This window comes from Pelodiscus sinensis, chromosome 20, assembly GCF_052426305.1.
Source record: "Pelodiscus sinensis isolate ZL-2025 chromosome 20, ASM5242630v1, whole genome shotgun sequence".
NCBI classification, from domain to species: Eukaryota; Metazoa; Chordata; order Testudines; family Trionychidae; genus Pelodiscus; species Pelodiscus sinensis.
This window is the reverse complement of record NC_143071.1, coordinates 18,283,736-18,302,964: the sequence shown is the minus strand read 5'-3', so window position 1 is coordinate 18,302,964 and position 19,229 is coordinate 18,283,736. Positions and strand designations below refer to the sequence as shown.

The following is a 19,229-nucleotide window of genomic DNA, read 5'->3' as shown; positions in this document are numbered from 1 at the left end:
CTCTTAAGGAGCCATTCACACATTTTTTTGAATTGCTCTGGGTCACTAAGTCTTCCTGAATTGTCAAAATGGGTCCCCATCTGGAGCTTGACTTGGTTATCCTTGAAGATAATTTGTCAGCTTGAGCTAGTGCAGAGTGGTTCTTCATGAACATGTGTCTCTGACACTTTGTGCTGACTGTTTACATATAGTTGTAACATCTATATAAGATGTTACAACTATGAGTAAACATATAAAATCTATATAAATTGCTCATAATCCTGAAATATTCTGAAGACTGAACTCCTGATCTGTATGTCATAGCAATAAACAAACAGGCTTATTGCAAAAGTGCTGAGCCTGTAAGAGTGGGTGGGACCTGTAGTCACAATGGGATCAGGATGCTGGGGGGCCCGGATTTACTTTTAGATAATTTCCCTGCTCCATCAGTACTATGTTGGTTATAACCAGGCTAAGGTAGTAGTAGTGTCAACATAATTAAAACTGATTTTATTTTCCTCTCTTTAGGAAGTCTGTAGAAATCAGTTGTGCTTCGGGGGAGGTTAAGCTGTGGCTACATTGCATAGTTGAGTGACTTTAAATCTAATGAAAGAAACCTTTGTTACCTTATTTTCTTATGACCTCAAGGCCCTCTGGGATTGTGTGTTCTAATCTCTCGGTTCTGCTGTGTCACTCCAAGGAGGAATTTTATTATTATACCTATTGCATGGCCTTTTATGAATAAATACAAGGACCCAGCCCAGAGGAGATTATAGTGTAGGTCAGGGTGGTCAATAATTTTTGAGGAGGGGGGCCAATCCAAATATTTGGTAAATGTTCATGGGCTGTACTTTTCTATGACATTAATGGATGGGTGTGGGGTCTGTGATGGAGGTTGGTTGCAGAAGGGGCTTCAGGTGGGGATTGGGGTGCAGGAGTGTGGGGTAAGCAATGAAGTGGAGGATGGAGTATGGGAAGGGGGTTGTGACCTGTGGCAAAGAAGGGGGGTGCAATAGGAGTGGGGTGCCAGGTGGAAACTCTGGCTAGGAGGTGCTTACTGTAGGTGGCTCCCAGCAGAACCCTCAGGTTGGCTCTCTGTCTGCCAGTGCCCCCCATGCCACTCAAAGCTGTTAGCTGTTGGGGCAAGTGTGTGTGTGTGTGTCTGCATGGTGTGCCCCTTCAGAGGGAGAGGGATCTCCTTCACTGCCTCTGCCCCAAGTACAATCCTTGCAGTTCCCATTGGCCGGAAATCAGTGATCTGGCTGGAGACATTCACTATTTTATATTACAAGAAAGCAAGAATCCAACACCACCTCCCTAAGAGCTATTTAACCTGGGAGATGTCAACATAAACCAGTTTTTTTCCTTATCAGAGCAATGTCTCAGCTTGCATGAAAGTCAATATAAATAAAAACCAGAGCACTGCCCCCATAATGTCGGAGTAGTAAAACAAAATGCCCCACGCCTGTTTCTGGATAAAAGTATCTTTACTCTCTGCCCTAAACTGTTGTGTAACGTTGCTGCTTGGGTCTCTGTTAACGTCCTGCCCCAAGTTTCTTTTCAGTAATGGAAGAAGTAATCTCTGTCAGTTTTCTGTCTTTGTGAAATGTGTTAATCATTTTCTTTACCACGTGATGAGCAGCATGCATCATACTACTTGTTCCCTGGTTTGAGTGAGCCATGACTAGTAGCACTGAAGATGCAGTAATCACCTCTTGAAAGGGAGGGAGATGCCTTTCTTTGCTCCTTCAGGTCACTGTTTTGTTTAGATTAGGAGCAATTTGGATGGGTCCACATTAGGGTTGCCAGGTGTCCGGTATTTGCGCGCTCTGTCCGGTAAAAAAAAAATAATTAGAAAATACCAGACATGTGCAATGTCCGGTATTTTCTGATTTTTCTGGCTGCGCACCAGACGGAAGCCTGGCAGGGGCGTGGGGAGCGACTAGGAGTCCCAGCTGGGAGGCGGGGCCGCGATTGCCACCGGGAGCCCTCAGTTGAGTGTGAGGAAGAGGGGAAGCCTCCTCCTTGCTTGTGCATTGCTGGGAGCCTGCGCGGGACAGGCAGCAAGTGCTCAGGTCAGTCCCACTCCCCGCCGGCCAATTTGCTCACCCCCCCCTTCCCGGCCAGCCGGTTCTCCCCCATTTCCTCTCCTGATCTTCCCCGGCCAGCCCCCCTGCACCGCCCCCCAGCTCTGCTTCCCGCCAACCTGTTCCTCTTCCTTATCTCTCCCGGCCAGCACCACTGTACCTCCGCCTCCCCCCGCCAGCTCTGCTTCCCGCTTTCCCTTCCTCCCGGCCAGGCCCCCGCTCCCCGCTCCCCAGCTCTGCTTCCTGCCGGCCTGTTCCTCTTCCTGATCTCCCCTGGCCAGCACTACTGCACCTCCCCCCCCCCGCCCGCTCTGCTTCCTGCCCCCCCTTCCTCCCGGCCAGTCTTGCAGCCCCCGATCCCCCCCAGCTGAGCTTCCCACCCCCTTCCTCCCGGACAGCCCTGCCCCCCTCCTGGCCAGTCCCCCTCCCCCAATATCCTGCGGCCATCCCCGTTCCACCCAACCCCCCCCCACCACGACCAGCCCTGCTTCCCGTTGGCCCCCCCATCTCCCCCAGCCAGCCCCGTTGCCCCCCTGTTAGCTGTTTCCAGGCCCCCTCCCTTCCTGGCCAGCATCGCCCCCTTCCTGGCTGGTCCTTCTCCCCTCCCTTCCCCCATGAAGTGTGTCCGTTTTTTTTTTTTAAATGACTACCTGGTAACCCCTAGCAGTGATCCTATCCCTGTGATTATCACAGAGATTTAAACTGAGAAGCAACTTGCCTCCCTCCAGCCCCCAAGTTCTTGGAGTGTTTTTTTTTTGCTCAACAACTTTGGTCTCTCCCCCCCCCCCCTTTTTTTTCCTTCAACAGAATATTTTCTTGGTGTTTTTTGGGGGGGGAGGGGGCGGTATTCGGTATTTTTGTTTCAACCATCTTGCAACCCTAGTCCACATCCTGTCCTCCTTGGCTAGGTCATTCATAACAACAGACGACCTTGAGGTAAGCAGAGATCAGTTGACTCCACCTCACTGGGAGAAGAAAAGGTTAGGAAGGAGCAACAGGAAAAACAAACCATTGAATTGAATGTAAAATGTACAGATCATGTAAAAAAACCCACACGTGTTGCTGCCTAGCTCCTTTATTCACAAAAGCTTGAACAGGTCTCAGCCATAGACCCTTCTCACTGGTTTGTTCTCACACAATAGAAAAACTGCACGTTTACTTAAGGATCAGAGAGTGCTTGTGTAAAACCAAATCCCAGTTTGCTTTGTGGTTACTAGCCATTTAGGCTTTATGTAAAAGTTACTAAATACATATGACTTGAGATAAGACATTTCTTTAAATGTACGTGGCTACACATAAACATCTTCCAGCTAATCTTATTTAAGTATATTGGTGACAAAGAAAGGCAAAATGGGTGAGGCCGTTGTCAAAAGAGGCACTGCTAGATTGTGGGATCCTAATAAACCATGGTGGTTAGATATGAATGTCTTTATTGTCTGGAGAGCATAGAGGCTCAGCTTTCTCGTGGTTTGATGCATTTGCTTCTAGGCTTGTCAGGCTGGGACCTCATCACATCATTCCAACTAAGCAGCTGTTTTTTTATCTGAATTGTGACATGACTTCAGTATCTGTTATCTTGGCAATCACTAAAGCCAGTGTTTTTACTTTCTGATAGCATTTTAAACTCCCATCTTTCAAGGGGTTTAAAGCAACAGTCTTCACCTTTAATGTTCTGTGAGAGATCTGCTGTTACAGTTATTTCAGAACTGAAGCAGAATAAAAGGAAAAATGCATATTAAGTGCATTATGATAGCTGTTATCCTGGGCCACATCCAGAGACGAGCCTAAGCTGGCAAAATGGTAGTTTCTTTCATGTTACACACCATCTTAGAGGTCCCTTAGTCCTCTTTTCCTTCATATAGAGGCACACCCATTTACCACCATGTAACTTACACCCTCATTTAGTTTCCCCCCTCATCTCTCACTTTTGTTCACTAAGGGTAAGTCTAGACTACATGGCTCTGTTGACAGAGCCATGTAGATGAGTTTACTAGACATAGGAAAATGAAGCGGCGATTTAAATAATCGCCGCTTCATTTACATCAAAATGGCCGCTGCACTGTGCCGATCAGCTGTTTGGCGGCATAGCGGGGCAGTCTGGACGCGCCATGGTCGACGAGGGAAGCCTTTGTCGATCGCTCCGGTAAACCTCATACCAGAGCGGTTGACAAAGACTTTGCTTGTCGACCGCCTCGCGTCCAGTCTGCCTTGCTGTGCCATCAAACAGCTGATCGGCACAGCGTGGCGGCCATTTTGATGTAAATGAAGCGGCGATTATTTAAATCACTGCTTCATTTTCCTATGTCTAGTAAACTCATCTACATGGCTCTGTCAACGGAGCCATGTAGTCTATACATACCCTAAGGGACCAAAGGGAGTTCAAACTAGTAAAACTCATATGCTAAGGCCACAGAAAAGGAATATAGTAAGAAAGGTCACTAACAGGGGTGTGTGAGAATGTGTAAGTAAAACTAAATGTACCCCCTACTTTCTTCTGACTCTTTGCCATTTAAATGACCATAGGGTAGACTCCCTTTTATATTGGAAAATGGGTGTAATTAAGTCAGAGTCTGGATGAGGAGCTACACAAATGTACATAAAATGAGGATCTGATCTTCTAAGTGCAAGAGTCTCCCTTACCCTAACTGAATTTGGCCCTACATGTAGACTACTGAAATTGCTTTCAGGCTCAGTACATTTTTCAAAGTACTAGCCCTGGACTAGTGCTGGAAAGAAAATAAATGTCCATCACTGTATTTGCCCCTCATTCACCCTGTTTTTTAGTGCATTTACATTGGCCATGAACTGTCAGATTCTTGCAGCACACCTTGGTAAAGATGAAGAGGAGAGCGCTTAAAACATGGCACAAGCTATAAAATGCAGGCACTTTGAGTCCGTTCAGTTTTATTGGGGCTTTGAATTTAAAGCTGTGTGTCCCTGGAAATGTCCTTGAAATGCAGGAATGATTACTAGTTTGTAAAAGATTCATTTTGACCTAAGTGCAACTGATTGCAGGTGCTAGCCCAGCTTCTACAACCCATGTAATATTCCATACAGATGGGAGAAAGCAGCAAAACATCCTCTAGGAAAGGGGTTTCCCTGCCCCTGTGGGGGAGGCACCCAGCTGACTTCACTGTGAGATTAATCTTTGCTAGGTTGGCATGTCCAAACAAGGCAATTCAGCGGTACTTATCTCTTCCAAGGCTGATAGATGCTTCTGTGTCAGGAACCATTGTAGTGCATAACCTAATAAATCTTTTTCCAGTCTTAAAAACTGAAATATATAAGCAATATAGAGTCTTTTTTTAAAAGTCACTGTCAATTTAATTCTAGTAGCTTAAAGTAACGCATGGTAAGTCACAGAACTATCCTTGCCTTAGGGCCTTGCACCTGATATAAGAAGTGCTCCTTGTTCTTTGGCTTTCTTGCTGGTTTGAGGCTCTGGGCTCTGACTCTGATCTGGATCTTCCACCTAAAGTCTGAAGCAGCATTGCTGAGTAGATGCTCACTGCAAGACACAGATGGGTTACTGTGGAAAGGAGGCATTCCCTTCCTCCCTCCTCCCCCCATCTCCAGTTACACTACTCGTTGCGTTGCGGGCCACAGAATTCTATGGGTTCCTCTTCGTTCAGATGCTTGTGATGTACATGACTGCAGGAGGGGCTTGTTTTTCAGGCTCTTGGTTAGTTGGCACTTCAGTGTATTGGTATCCGGTGGGGTTATTGGTGGCTAGCTTTGGAGCTTCTTTCAGTTTGTTCTTACTGTCCAAAGCATAGAAACTGAAACCCATGAAGAGCGCAGCTGACACCATGAAGAAGCTGGAGGCATAAAAGACATAACTGAACTGGCCAGTTATATCCACCAGAAGACCTGAAATAGAAACAGAGCTCAGCCAGAGCAAAGTTGCGCACCAAAGAATAGTATCTTACTTTGACACAGTCCCAAGGGATCCAGGGCAGTTCAGAAACTGCTGCATAAGCAGCACTCAGGTCACTGAAATACAGTTGCCTCTGAAGTGGAGCAAAGCAGCTGTTTAATAGCACACACAAGAGCTACCTAGCATGGTAGGGCAAAGTGGTGATATCTTATCCAAGCAGAATGCAATTGGGTACTAAAAGCTGATGTAGACACTCCCCCACAGACTGATTACACTGCAGCTGGGAACAAGCCTGCCTACACAGATTCGAGCATCTCAGCTCAACTTAGCACGAATACAGTGGCCTAGAACTGGCAGAGGCTCTGCTTAGCCATCTGAAGTCAGACTTGGGGCCAGGTGGGTCCAAGCTCAGGAGCTTTGTGCAAGCCTCCGCCAGTGCTGAAACCACCATGCTGCTGTTTTTCAATGCACTATCTTGAGCTGATCTGCGTGAGTCTGTCTGCCCAGGCTGGAAGGCATGCTTCTAGGTGCACGGTAGATATCTTGTTGGGGAGGAGGAATAATGAAGAAATGAGTGCATAGATTCATAGATTCATAGACTTTAAGGTCAGAAGGGACCATTATGATCATCTAGTCTGACCCCCTGCACAGTGCAGGCCACAGAATCTCAACCACCCCTCTTAGAATAATCCTCTCACCTATATCTCAGATATTGAAGCCTTCAAATACTTTGAAGGACCCAACATGCAGACAGTCCTTCAGCTGTGATCTGTGCCCAATGCTACAGAGGAAGGCGAAAAACCTCCAGGGCCTCTGCCAATCTACCCTGGAGGAAAATTCCTTCCCGACCCCAAATATGGTGATCAGCTAAACCCTGAGCATGTGGGCAAGACTCACCAGCCAGACACCCAGAAAGTTCCCTATAGCAACTCCTATCATCCCTCCATTGACCTATTTCCAACTGATAATGAATGGTCAATTAGTTACCAAGATCATGTTATTTCATCCAACCATCCCCTTATCATAGAATCATAGAACTGGAAGAGACCCCAGAAGGTCATCAAGTCCAGCCCCCCGCTCTAGGCAGGACCAATCCCATCTAAATCAACCCGGCCAGGGCTTTGTCAAGCCGAGACTTAAATACCTCTAGGGATGGAGACTCCACTACTTCCCTAGGTAACCCATTCCAATGCTTCACTACCCTTCTAGTAAAATAGTTTTTCCTAATATTCAATCTGGACCTCTCCCACCACAACTTGAGACCATTGCTCCTTGTTCTGCCATCTGTCACTACTGAGAACAGCCTCTCTCCATCCTCTTTGGAACCTCACATAAGGATGTGATGTCATGGCTACTGCCATTTGCATTTTTTTCACCTGAAATAGCACTTATAAAAAATATTGCTTTGAAATAGTCCCCAAAAGGCGGGGTCTGCTTCTTGTCGGAATCAGGCCAATGCTCAATACATGTGGGTTAAACTCTTTGTGTGGCCTTAGGACTTGAAAGAAAGCATAGCTGTGCTTTCTCCTGTTTCCACCAATGTTTGCTCCACAAGAGACCAAGTCAGTAATTAAGTGTGGGGGGGGGGGGAGGAGACCGAGTTTACAGCTCATGCAATTCATTTATTTGTTTTGTTTCAGCAGCCATGGGCCTTGAACCCTTGCTGCTGATAGTCACCAAAGATTGGAATGTGTTGTCATGTAAAATCTGATATAAGAGGACTAAGCAAATAACAGAACAATTTGTACCAATCAATTTGTTTTCAATGCTGAAAACATTTTAAAATTCCCCGTGTGGTGAAGATGGGGGAAAACCTTCAGAGGAACAGATATTAGCTAATGAATGCTCTTAAAGTGCTGTAAAAATACAAAGCCTTGAAGGGCTGAGAGCAATGCTGACCTGAAAATGTTGATATTTACAAGAACCTAAGAATGGCCATACAAGGTCAGATCAAAGCTTCATCCAGACCAGTATCCTTTCTGCCGACAGTGACCAATGCCAGGTGCCCCAAAGGGAGTGAACTGTACAGATAATGATCAAGCGATCTCTCTCCTGCCATCCATCTCCACCCTCTGATAAACACCATTCCTTACCCATTGTGGCTAATAGCCATCAATGGACTTAACCTCCATTAATTTATCTAATTCTCTTTTAAACCTTGTTATAGTCCTAGCCTTCACAACCTCCTCAGGCAAGGAGTTCCACAGGTTGACTGTGCGCTATGTGAAAAAAACTTCCTTTTATTTGTTTTAAACCTGCTGCCCACTAATTTCATTTGGTGGCCCTTAGTTCTTATATTATGGGAACAAGTACATAACTTTTCCTTATTCGCTTTCTCCACACCAATCATGATTTTATAGATCTGTATCAAATCCCCCCTTACTCTCCTTTTTTCCAAGCTGAAAAGTCCTAGTCTCTTTAATCTCTCCTAATATGGGACCTGTTGCAAACCCCTAATCATTTTAGTTGCCCTTCTCTGAACTTTTTCTAATGCCAGTATATCTATTTTTAGATGAGGATACACAGTATTCCAGATGTGGGCATACCATGGATTTATATAAGGGCAATAAGATATTCTCCGTCTTATTCTCTATGGCTGTGTCTACACTGGCACGTTCTCACGCAAAAACTCTTTTGCGGAAGAGTTCTTGTGCAAAAACTCTTCCACGAGAGAGCGTCTACACTGGCATGTGCTTTTGCGCAAGAGCATCCATGCCAGTGTAGACACTCTCTTGCGCAAGAAAGCTCTGATGGCCATTTTAACCATAGGGGCTTCTTGCGCAAGAAATTCATGTTGCCTGTCTACACTGGCCTCTTTTGGAAGAGCTCTTGCGCAAGAGGGCTTATTCCTGAGAGGGAGCATCAGAGTTCTTGCGTACGAAGCCCTGATTTTCTACAGTACAAAGTCAGTTTACTTACGCAAGAACACGTGGCCAGTGAAGACAGGCAGCATGTTTTTGCGCAAGAGCGGCTGTTTTCACGCAAGAAGGTGCCAGTGTAGACGTAGCCTATCCCTTTTTTAATGATTCCTAACATCCTGTTTGCTTTTTTGACTGCCACTGCACACTGCAGTGTCTTCAGAGAACTATCCACAATGACTCCAAGATCTCTTTCCTGATCAGTTGCAGCTAAATTAGCCCCTATCATATTGTATGTATAGTTGGGGTTATTTTTTCCAATGTGCATTACTTTACATTTATCCACATTAAATTTCATTTGCCATTTTGTTGCCCAATCACTTAGTTTTGTGAGATTTTTTTGAAGTTCTTCACAGTCTGCTTTGGTCTTATCTATCTTGAGCAGTTTAGTGTCGTCTGCAAACTTTGCCACCTCATTGTTTACTCCTTTCTCCAGAACATTTATGAATAACTTGAATAGAATTGGTCCTCAGACTCACCGTTGGGGAACACCACTAGTTACCTCTTTCCATTCTGAAAATTTACCATTTATTCCTACCCTTTGTTTCCTGTCTTTTAACCAGTTCTCAATCCATGAAAGGATCTTCCCTCTTATCCCATGACAACTTAATTTATTTAAGAGCCTTTGGTGAGGGACCTTGTCAAAGGCTTTCTGGAAATCTAAGTACACTATCTCCACTGGATCCCCCTTGTCCACATGTGTGTTAATCCCCTCAAAGAACTCTAATATATTAGTAAAACATGATTTCCCTTTATAGAAACCATGTTGACTTTTCCCCAACAAATTATGTTCTTCTATGCGTCTGACAATTTTATTCTTTACTATTGTTTCAACTAATTTGCCCAGTTCCGACATTAGATTTACCAGACTGTAATTACCGGGATCGCCTCTAGAGCCCTTTTTAAATATTGGCGTTACATTAGCTATCTTCCAGTCATTGGGTACAAAAGCTGATTTAAAGGATAGGTTACAAACCATAGTTAATAGGTCTGCAATTTCACATTTGAGTTCTTTCAGAACTCTTGGGTGAATGCCATCTGGTCCTGGTGACTTGTTATTGTTAAGTTTATCAATTAATTCCCAAACCTCCTCTAATGACACTTCAATCTGTGACAATTCCTCAGATCTGTCACCTACATAGGACAGGTCAGGTATGGGAATCTCCCTAACATCCTCAGCCATGAAGACTGAAGCAAAGAATTCATTTAGTTTCTCTGCAATGACTTATTGTCTTTAAGTGCTCCTTTTGTATCTTGATTGTCCGGGGTCCCTACTGGTTGTTTAGCAGGCTTCCTGCTTTTGACGTACTTAAAAAACATTTTGTTATTACCTTATTTATCATGTACAAATAATTAACCTTCCCAGTAGCTAGAGATGGAAAGAAAAATACTTAAATCAGGTAGAATTCAGCTGGTATGTATGATGTTTCTTATAGGCTTGTGGGGGGGGGGGGGGAAGAATTCTGCAGTAACATTCATAGCTTGCATGCATTAAATGTAAACATCTTAATTAATGGCACCCTTTGTAAAACTCTCTTTGCACTGGTGTAAAGTAGAAGTACAAAGGTAAAGAGCACAAAGTAAATATATTTGTACTGTTTTACAAACAGTAATAAAGCTGTGCCCTGCCGCAACACCTCCCACCAGAAGATCTCAAAACAAAGAATGAACATTAATGCCATACATCTCAGAACACTCCTGGGAGATAGCTCTCCTGTATATGTCTATCAGGGGATGATATAATGGCCCCAGAGTTTGCAGGCCTATCTTGCTGAATGCACGATAGAAGGCTGTGTTCCTGGCCTTTATAGCTGGAGCTGCACTTGTGCTGTGTCATTCCCCACTGTACATGATGTGCCATATATGTAAAGGGAAGAGAGAAACGCATCCTGATAAGCCTGGGTGGAGACAGGCTGGCATTTCACCAGCATTAGGTGACTTGTAAGGCATGGGGCATGAGGCTCATAGGAGCATTAGTGCACTGACTGTCAACTCTTGATTTTTCTGTGTCTAGCATATCCTATCCAAAGTCTCTCCAGTCCCACATCATCCTACTCTGCGCTAGCCATTGGCTGGGGATCTTTCAGGTGGGGCAACCTGTTCAGGGGATTAAATTCCAGCTCTAAGCAGCAGTATGCTGGTGGCTTTTAAGCTGGCTCCCAGTGAAAACCGGCTCTGTGGAGCAACCTGCCTCCCCTCTTCCCTCCCACCCCCTGTGCAAGCCAGCTCCCCACAAGCCCCTGCTCCCCCTCCCCCCACACTGCTGCCTCTGACACAGAGGCAGTAGGGGGGTGGAGGGGCTTGTGTGTGTTTAAATGTGTACACTATCGCATCCCTAGTCCTGAGCATCCCCAGCTCCTGCTGAGTCAGGGAGTCAGACCCTGATTCACAGTCAGTACCAAGTTTTCCTCTTGACAGTCAGCCGTTTGAGTTATTTGCTGGGTTGCAACTCAGGATATTACACTGATGGGGCAGGGATACTAGGGTGGAGGCAGGCTGGCACTCCACCTAGGGTGGACTGATAAGGCACCTAGGGTGGACTGTCACTTTACTAGAGGGGCTTACCACCACCTGGAGTCTTTGTTGGTGTCTGTTCTTTCTGCATAAACAGTTGCAGTATAACACAACAAATAACTCCGATGACTATGAAGAGGGATGTTGAGTAAATTGTTTCCAGGGATAATAATCCTCACTGTCAATTTATACTGCATTTTCCAGTCTGATTTATCTAGCTTCAAATCCCAGACATTGCATCATGTGACCTCTTTGTGTGCCAGACTGAGCAGCCCTTTATTATCAGTCTTTTGTTCCCGACACAGGTGCTTACAGAGCATGATCTGAGCCCTTAAACTGCCAGTGAATCAGGGCTGCTAACTCCCTTCTGACTTTCCTGTTAATGGTGCTCCCTGCCCTGGGAACCCCTGGGGTTTGGATAGCTCCTCCTTCCCACCCTCATTACATTCCCAAATGTCTGTCATCAGAGCCCTAATACCCCCTGTCCTTTTCCCAGCCTGATGTCAGTGGATCTCCAATAACAGCTTTGCACTCTCACCTGTGAGTGGGGGTCCAAGGAGGATGGTGACGCTCTCCAGGATGGTGAAGAGCCCTAAGGCACTCGAGAACCTGTCCATCTCCACCACGTCCATCAGCACCTGGAATATCAGCGCCCCGACGCCGCTCATGGACACACTGTAGATGAGGCAGTAGAGAATGAGCACGCTGAAGTCGGCTGAGATGACACAGATGAGATTGCTGAGCCCGTTGAGCAGCACGGCCAGGCTGAACAGGTACGTCCGCTTCCCGGTGAAGATGTTGAGTCCTGCCAGCAGCCCAGCCATGGGGCGCATGAAGATGTTGATGAAGCCGATGATGGAGATGAGGAGGGCAGCCTTGCGCTCTTCCACCCCGTTCCTGATGGCATAGGGCACCAGGTAGATGAGGGGCAGCACGAAGCCCATCACCATCCAAGTTACACCAATGGTGTAAATCTGGTAGCCTTTGTTTTTGCAGAAGATATCAAAAGCCAGGTACTTCTGCAGAGTCCTCCTGCAAGCAGCAAACCTGGCCTGGTGTGGGGTCTCCACCTGATGAGGGGTAGCTCCATTGGACAGCTGTGCATCTTCAGCCGAGTTGCCTGGCTCGTATCCAGGGCTGGGCTGCAGCGGTGATGCAGGAGGCCCAAGCTGGACTGGTCTCATAATGGCCCCACAGACACAGCAGTTCAATAGTACCCCCCCAAAGATGAGGAAAGTGTTTCTCCAGCCCATCTCATCCAGCAAGTACTGAGAGATCAATGGCCACAGCGTGAGGCCGATGGAGGCACCGGTGGATGCAAGGGCATTGGCCAAAGCCCGTCGGCGCACAAAATAGTAACCCAGCACAGTCACTCCTGCTTGGAAGCCAAAACAGGATCCTAGACCTTTTTAAAAAAAAAGAGAGAAAAAAAAGGCAGTATTTTATATTCCGGTTTAGTGCCTTTGGCTGGAAAGACCCCCAGGCACCTCTTCTTCCACCCTGCACTACTTCCCCTCCTGGGGTGTGGGATGGCCACTGTACAACAGCACATGCAGAAATGCTACTTGGTAGCTCAAGATGGGAGCTTAGTGTTCTCAAACGTCACTGCACCACTAACCCTTTCTGACAACAAAAGTTACTTCAAGACCCCAGGAGGGGGGACCAAAGCTGAGTCCACTCTACCCAGAGGGTCAGAGCCAAAGCCCGGGGGCTTCAGCCCCAAGTGGGACGTCTGTGAGCATGAGCCCTGCCATCAATGACTGAAGTCCTCAGGCTTGGCCTTTGGCCCAAGGCCCTAGCGAGTCTAACACCAGTGTTGGTTCCCATTACACCCCCACACACTTTGGGGTCCTGACCCACAATTTGAGAACCACCCACTTAAATGAAGCTGCAGGCAGCCTTTGGCTGAGCGTACACACCTAAACTGAGATGTATCTAAGACACCCTGCTCTGGCTAGAATTGCTCTCTGATTGTTAATGCCCAGAAGTGGCCTTGACTTCCATTTTACATCTTATGCAGCCGCAGCAGCACTGTGCCGCCACAACACCACTTTGAGGCATTGGCTCATGAGGGGCTCAGAGAAAGAAGAGCCATCTGGGTTAGACCAAAGATCCATCTAGCCCAGGATCTTGTCCCCCAACAGTGGCCAATGCCAGATGCCCCAGAGGCAATGAACAGAACAGATAATCATCAAGTGATTCATCCCCTGGCACCCATTCCTAGCTTCTGGTAAGTTCCCATTTTTATTACTTCTGTCCCAACCGCCACCATGTTATTATGTTTGTTCTTAGAAAAAAGGGGTCTCCATCCCTACGTAAATATGGACACACCCAATCTATCTGGAGAACATTCCAGTTCCAGTGAACTTAGGGTCTGAAATTTACAAAACAGATATGAGACAAGATCACAAAGAAAAAACAGTTTCTTGCCATTTCAACCAGAAAGGACACTGTCTCAACGACTTAACTACCTGCATTCTGCTACAAAGACCTTTTACATCTGCACTTGAAAGGGAATCCTCTGAACTGTCATTCATGCTAAAATTCGACACACTCCGGGGGGATTGAACAAAGACCCCAACTACCTTACCCATTACAAAGATAGCTTCCCCAATTATCACCTCTAATACCATTAGCTCACAGACATCTACCTTTCCCCACCTCTAATATCATTAACTCACAGACATTTACCTTCTTCCCCCACCCCCCCCCCCGCATCCCTCTTCTGTTCTGAAATGTGATTTGTCCTTTTCATATGTGTTCATTTTTTTTAATTGTATCCTTTGGTATATATGATTGTGACTATTTTCTTCCACTATTTGATCTGAGGAAGTGGGTCTGGCCCACGAAAGCTCATCATGTAATAAACCATCTTGTTAGTCTTTAAAGTGCTACATAGTCCTGCATTTTGCTATAATATTTACTGATTGTCCTCATTAGGGCACTGGCTCTGATTCTTCTAATCTTTCCTGCTTGTCACATGAGTGAAGCACCTACGTACTCGTTCCTCCCTGGACTCTCGCTACATCCAAATACCAACCCCAGTGATTTCTTTGTCATGCCCTACGTCAGTACTTACCAGTAATGAAGCCGGCTGTTACGTAAAGGTGGTTGATGGACTTGGAGAAGGAGCTGGCAACCATGCCCACTCCACAGAGCAGGCCACCCAGCATTACTGTGAGCCTGCAGCCAAATCGCTCCACCAAGACGCTGCAGAGGGGCCCTACAAAGCAACCAAACAAACATCAGGGCAGGAATCAATTGGACAAGTTGTTCTGCCTTGGGTTTTACTTTGGTGGGTGCAGGAACAAAGCTCTGCTTGTTTTGAGTGCATAATATAATTTCCCCAGGATTGTCCCTCATCACACAGGGCCAGAACTCAAGTCTTCTGACTCCTCAGACTCCTGCTTCTCTTACATCAGTCAGGGAGATGACTCCCCTGATCTGATCATCTGCTGGCCATTAGGGTAAGAACAAAAAAAAAAAAAAGGATTTCCAAGTTTCTGGGCAAGAGGGGGTAGATTCTGGATAAAGCTCTTTGAATGGAGGCAGGGGGAGGTGCTTCAAATGGAATTCTTTGTGCATACGGTATAGATTCTGGGCACATTCTTGAGGAGAACATGACCTGGATTTCTGTGCCCACTGGGCATGAACTCTGGGCAGAGCTCTAGCTCCGTTTACAGCCTCTAGGAAGGGGGTTGGGACAAAGATATAATAATGACATTGCGGCTTTTAAAATGTTTTGCAATGACAAATATCTCAATCTGTCTCCAGTTCAATGCTGGGGCTCTCCCCACAAGCTCCATGGGTGCACAGGGGCTGGGAGTGGTCCACAGTGTTACTCTAAACCCCCTTTCCACTCCCACCACCAGGTTTGCTCCAAATCCAACAGAGCTTCCAGTTGGCTCCCTGCAGCACTCTGGTCACCTATAGGAGCGGAGGTAAGCCCAGGGAGGGTTCCTGTGCTGCAGGAATGAGGGACCTGTGGAGGTGAGGGGAGAATGAGGAGAAGACAAAGGGATGGAGGATGGAGACTAAAGGAAGGGGATGAGCAGATAAGTCTGGAGAAAGCAGGAGAGAACATGATGGAATGAAGCATTTGAGAGACAAAAGGAGAAAATCCACCCAACCAGGAACAGATGAACTCTTGTGCAAGTGGGCTCAGCTCTCAGAGACTTCCCACTTTCACCCAGGCTGACTTTGGCCTGGAGTCCCTGTCAGTCACAGCTGAGCGATGCCAGCTCAGGGAGAGCCAGGATGTCCAGAAGACTATTACACTTGGCTGTAAACTCAAAGCCCCAAACTGCTTCCCATGCCCCTGGGGCTTGGAAGGTGTGGGTTCTATCCTGGCTCCGACACAGAGTTCTTGGGTAAAGATGGCAAGTCATTTAATTGATTGATGCTTCATTTTCCCTACATGTAAAAGAGGATACTGCTATTCAATTAAACCAAAAGTCCTTGGCACCTTATAGACTAACAGATTTATTGGAGCATAAGATTTTGTGGGCAAAGACCCACTTTGATGCTATTCAATGATCCCTCTAATCTTTTCCAGCCATGTGTGGAATAATTTTTTGTATGTGCACCAAGGCATGTGTGAATGTGCACCACCAGTGGAACCAAACAGCCTAGCTGTGAGCACTCTGCTAATCACCTGGCTGGCATAAACTCTCCTGAGTGGCTACACAAGTGCATAGCTTACAGGGAACACTGGTGCTATTGTCTCTCTTGTAGGAGTGCTGTGGGGATTAATTGGTTAATGTACGAGATGTGCTCAGATGCTGGGAGCCTTAAAAAGCCTTCCATAAAACTACCAAGAGTTTAGAGCTAGGTTCAAACTCTGCAATGTGGGTTCAAATTCTAATGAGAAGATCACAGCAGCTGTTCAGAAGTTCCCCCCACTGCATCTAATGATTCCTCCCATCCAGCTCTGAGCCTCCAGCAAAACCCTCTTTACACGGTTCCTTCCTCCCTCTCCTCCACCTTCTTTAGCCTCAGTTATGGCGTCAGAGCCTGCTGACAGCTCCCTGGTAGTGCTTTGCTGAGGGCAGGTCCCACTGGAGCCTAAGCAGCATTCAGCATCCTTTTGGGGTCCTGCTTGAATACATTTCAGTAAGTGACCCTAAAATCCCTGCAATCCCAGAGCTACCCCCAAGGATACTGCTTCTTGGGAAAGGAGCTGAGAACAAGTGCAGGGTTAACCCAGAAGCGTGGAGCCCAAGAGATGGAACGGCTTTCTGAGCTCTCAGCAGTTTATAATGAAGTAACAGAGTAGCCGATGTTCCAGAAGCCTAGAACTGGGTAACAGTCAGACAGGGCTGAGATTTCCCTCTAAAGAGAAGACAGATTAGTCCTGAAACAAGTCAAGGATGGGAGAGAGAGAGGACGTGCCTAGGATCATGTGCGTGGGACATGTGTCTGTCTGCTTTAAAGCAGGCACGTGGAGTTGTGCATCTGCCCTGCAATTGTGCTGCCTCAGAGAATATGAATGCTGTGTTGCTCATGCAGCGCCTTACATCTGTCAATCCCAACACACTTGACGGGGGGGAAGTGTCACTAGCGAAGGGAGAATCTGAGTGGTGCAGTGAGCCAGTGAGAGAGCAGGGGATGGAACCCAGGCCTCCAGATTCCCGCCCCTACAGCTGAGCTCCTACGGCCACAAAGAACCGAGATGCAGCCACGGAGTCTGGTACTTCAAAGAGGCCAGGGCCCGTGTCTGTTGTATGTCTCCAGTGGGAGGGCTGGGTCATATTGTTTACATTGCTCGTGAGTTCTGCTAACAAGCAATTTCTGTTCATCTAGCAAGGAAAAGATAATGTGCAAGCAGAGGCTGCTGTAGCTATTGGCTGACTAGGCAGTTGTCAGGGAGGAGATGAGGCTGCCCAGTGAAGGGTAGTTTCCAGCTGGGGAATGGGAAGAAGTCCCCTGAGCCAGGCTGCCTGGGCAACACTCCCTCCACCACCTCTGGAGCTCCCACCCCCAGCATGGGAAGATCACAGCTGCTGAGTGGCTCAGGTCAGGGCTGTTCCTGGTGTTACACGTGCTGCTGGGGCTTTGGACACAAGCTCAGCGACATGTTTGGCTCCATGTCTGTGGCTAGCCCACGTCTACAGGCCATGCTGCCCAGGCAGCCCCCAGCTCCTGCTTCTGCTTCAACCTGATGATGCCCATGCTCTGGAGGCGCTGCTCCCCTGTAGCAAGGACTCATCTGGAAAGGTGTGTGGGTTGCTCAAGGGCAGACCAGGGATGTAGAGCTTGGGGGGCAGGGGGATGATGGCCTGGTGGTAGGGTTGCCAGCTGTCTGGTATTGTACCGGACAGTCCGGTATTTGCGCGCTCTGTCCGGTAAAAAAAAAACAGAAAATACTGGACATGTGCAATGTCCACTATTTTCTGATTTTTCCGGCTGGGTGCCGGACGGAAGCCTGGCAGGAGTGGGAGGAGCGGCTGGGAGTCCCAGGTGGGAAGCGGGGCCGCACTTGCCACCGGGAGCCCTCAGTTGGTTGAGTGTGAGGAGGAGGGGAAGCCGCCTCCTCGCTTGTGTGTCGCCGGGAGCCTGCGTGGGATGGGCAGCGCCCCGGGACCTGCAAGTGCCCGGGTCAGTCCCGTGCCGCGCCGGCTGATTTGCTCACTCCTCCCCTTCCCAGCCGAATCTTCCCCACTTCCGCTTCTGATCTTCCCTGGCCCTTCCCCCTGCACCCCCCCCCCCCAGCTCTGCTTCCCGCCCCCCTTCCTCCGGGCCCCCCCCTTCCTCCCGGCCAGCCTTGCAGCCCCCAACACCCCCCCCAGCTCTGCTTCCTGCTGGCCTGTTCCTCTTCCTGATCTCCCTTGGCCAGCGCCGCTGCACCCTTCCCCCTGCCAGCTCTGCTCTCCGGCCCCCCCTTACTCCTGGCCAGCCCTGCGGCCCCCGACCTCCCCCCGTTCTGCTTCCTGTCCCCCCTTCCTCCCAGCCAGTCCTGCCCCCTCCTAGCCGGTCCCTCCTTCCCCTCCCGCCCACGATCAAGTGTGTCTGGGTTTTTTTTGGGGGGGGGGTCTACCTGGTAACCCTACCTGGTGGCACAGGGAGCCACGGTGCAGAGATGGCCAAGCTGGCAAGGCAGGGACCACCACTGTCCAGTGGGAAGTAGTCTGCCACCCTTTTGTGAGGGTGATCAATGCTCCCAGCCTGAGTGGCTTTTTGTGGGAGGTGTGTGTGTGTGTGTGGGGGGGGTGTCTGTGATGCTCATTAATCGGTATCCTACAGCCTGGGAGCTTCCCTCTGCCAGTGCTCTGGTGTCAGACTGTTCCCATCCCGCAGGGTGTTTCACTGGGGCCCAGCAACCTTTGTAGCCCCAGGCCAGTTTCTGGCCTTTCAGCCTGCAACCCAGCTACATGAGGTTCAGGGATGGGGGTGACAACAGCTGGGGAGATCCTGGGGCATCTGCCATGAACTCTTAGAAGACTGAACATTCACTCATGGCGGCCAATTGTCTTGAGTAACCTCTGTGCACAAGCAAGTATGGATGTGTGGTCAGTTAAGTACATGTAAATGTATGCAGCTTTGGGGCACCCCATAGGCTTCTGGTAAATTGCCAATCTAGTCCTTGGTCTTGCAAATTTAGGCCACTTCTCTATAGGGCAGTATAAGAATGGCAGTGACATGCTGGCACATTGCTAGAGAGGAACATACTCCTCTGTTTAAACAAAGGACCTGTGTGCTAGTGGAAGAGGAAGTGAGGCTAGAGTTTCCCTTTTGTTCCTAAGAGGAGGCCCAAGGATTTTCAAGTGTGTGGTTTTGTTTTTTTTCCAAATATGGCATTACATAAGCAAATCTAAAATGGTCACAAGCTTCAGCAATACAACACCTTGGCTCCTA

General features: G+C 47.9%; 1 protein-coding gene across 4 annotated transcripts in view; it reads right to left on the bottom strand.

Moving 5' to 3' along the window:
- Window positions 1-4,963: 4,963 nt before the first annotated feature.
- Window positions 4,964-19,229, bottom strand: part of SLC16A5 (solute carrier family 16 member 5) — a 37,549-nt gene continuing 23,283 nt past the window's right edge. For all 4 annotated transcript variants that reach the window (XM_089771927.1, XM_025178130.3, XM_006136411.5 and 1 more), the window contains exons 3-5: window positions 14,455-14,598; window positions 11,914-12,780; window positions 4,964-5,936 (exon numbers count right to left, since the gene is read on the bottom strand). In XM_089771927.1, the coding sequence (XP_089628053.1) occupies window positions 5,695-5,936; window positions 11,914-12,780; window positions 14,455-14,598 (1,253 nt within the window). In that variant the 3' untranslated portion in view covers window positions 4,964-5,694. The remainder of the gene's footprint in view (window positions 5,937-11,913; window positions 12,781-14,454; window positions 14,599-19,229) is intronic.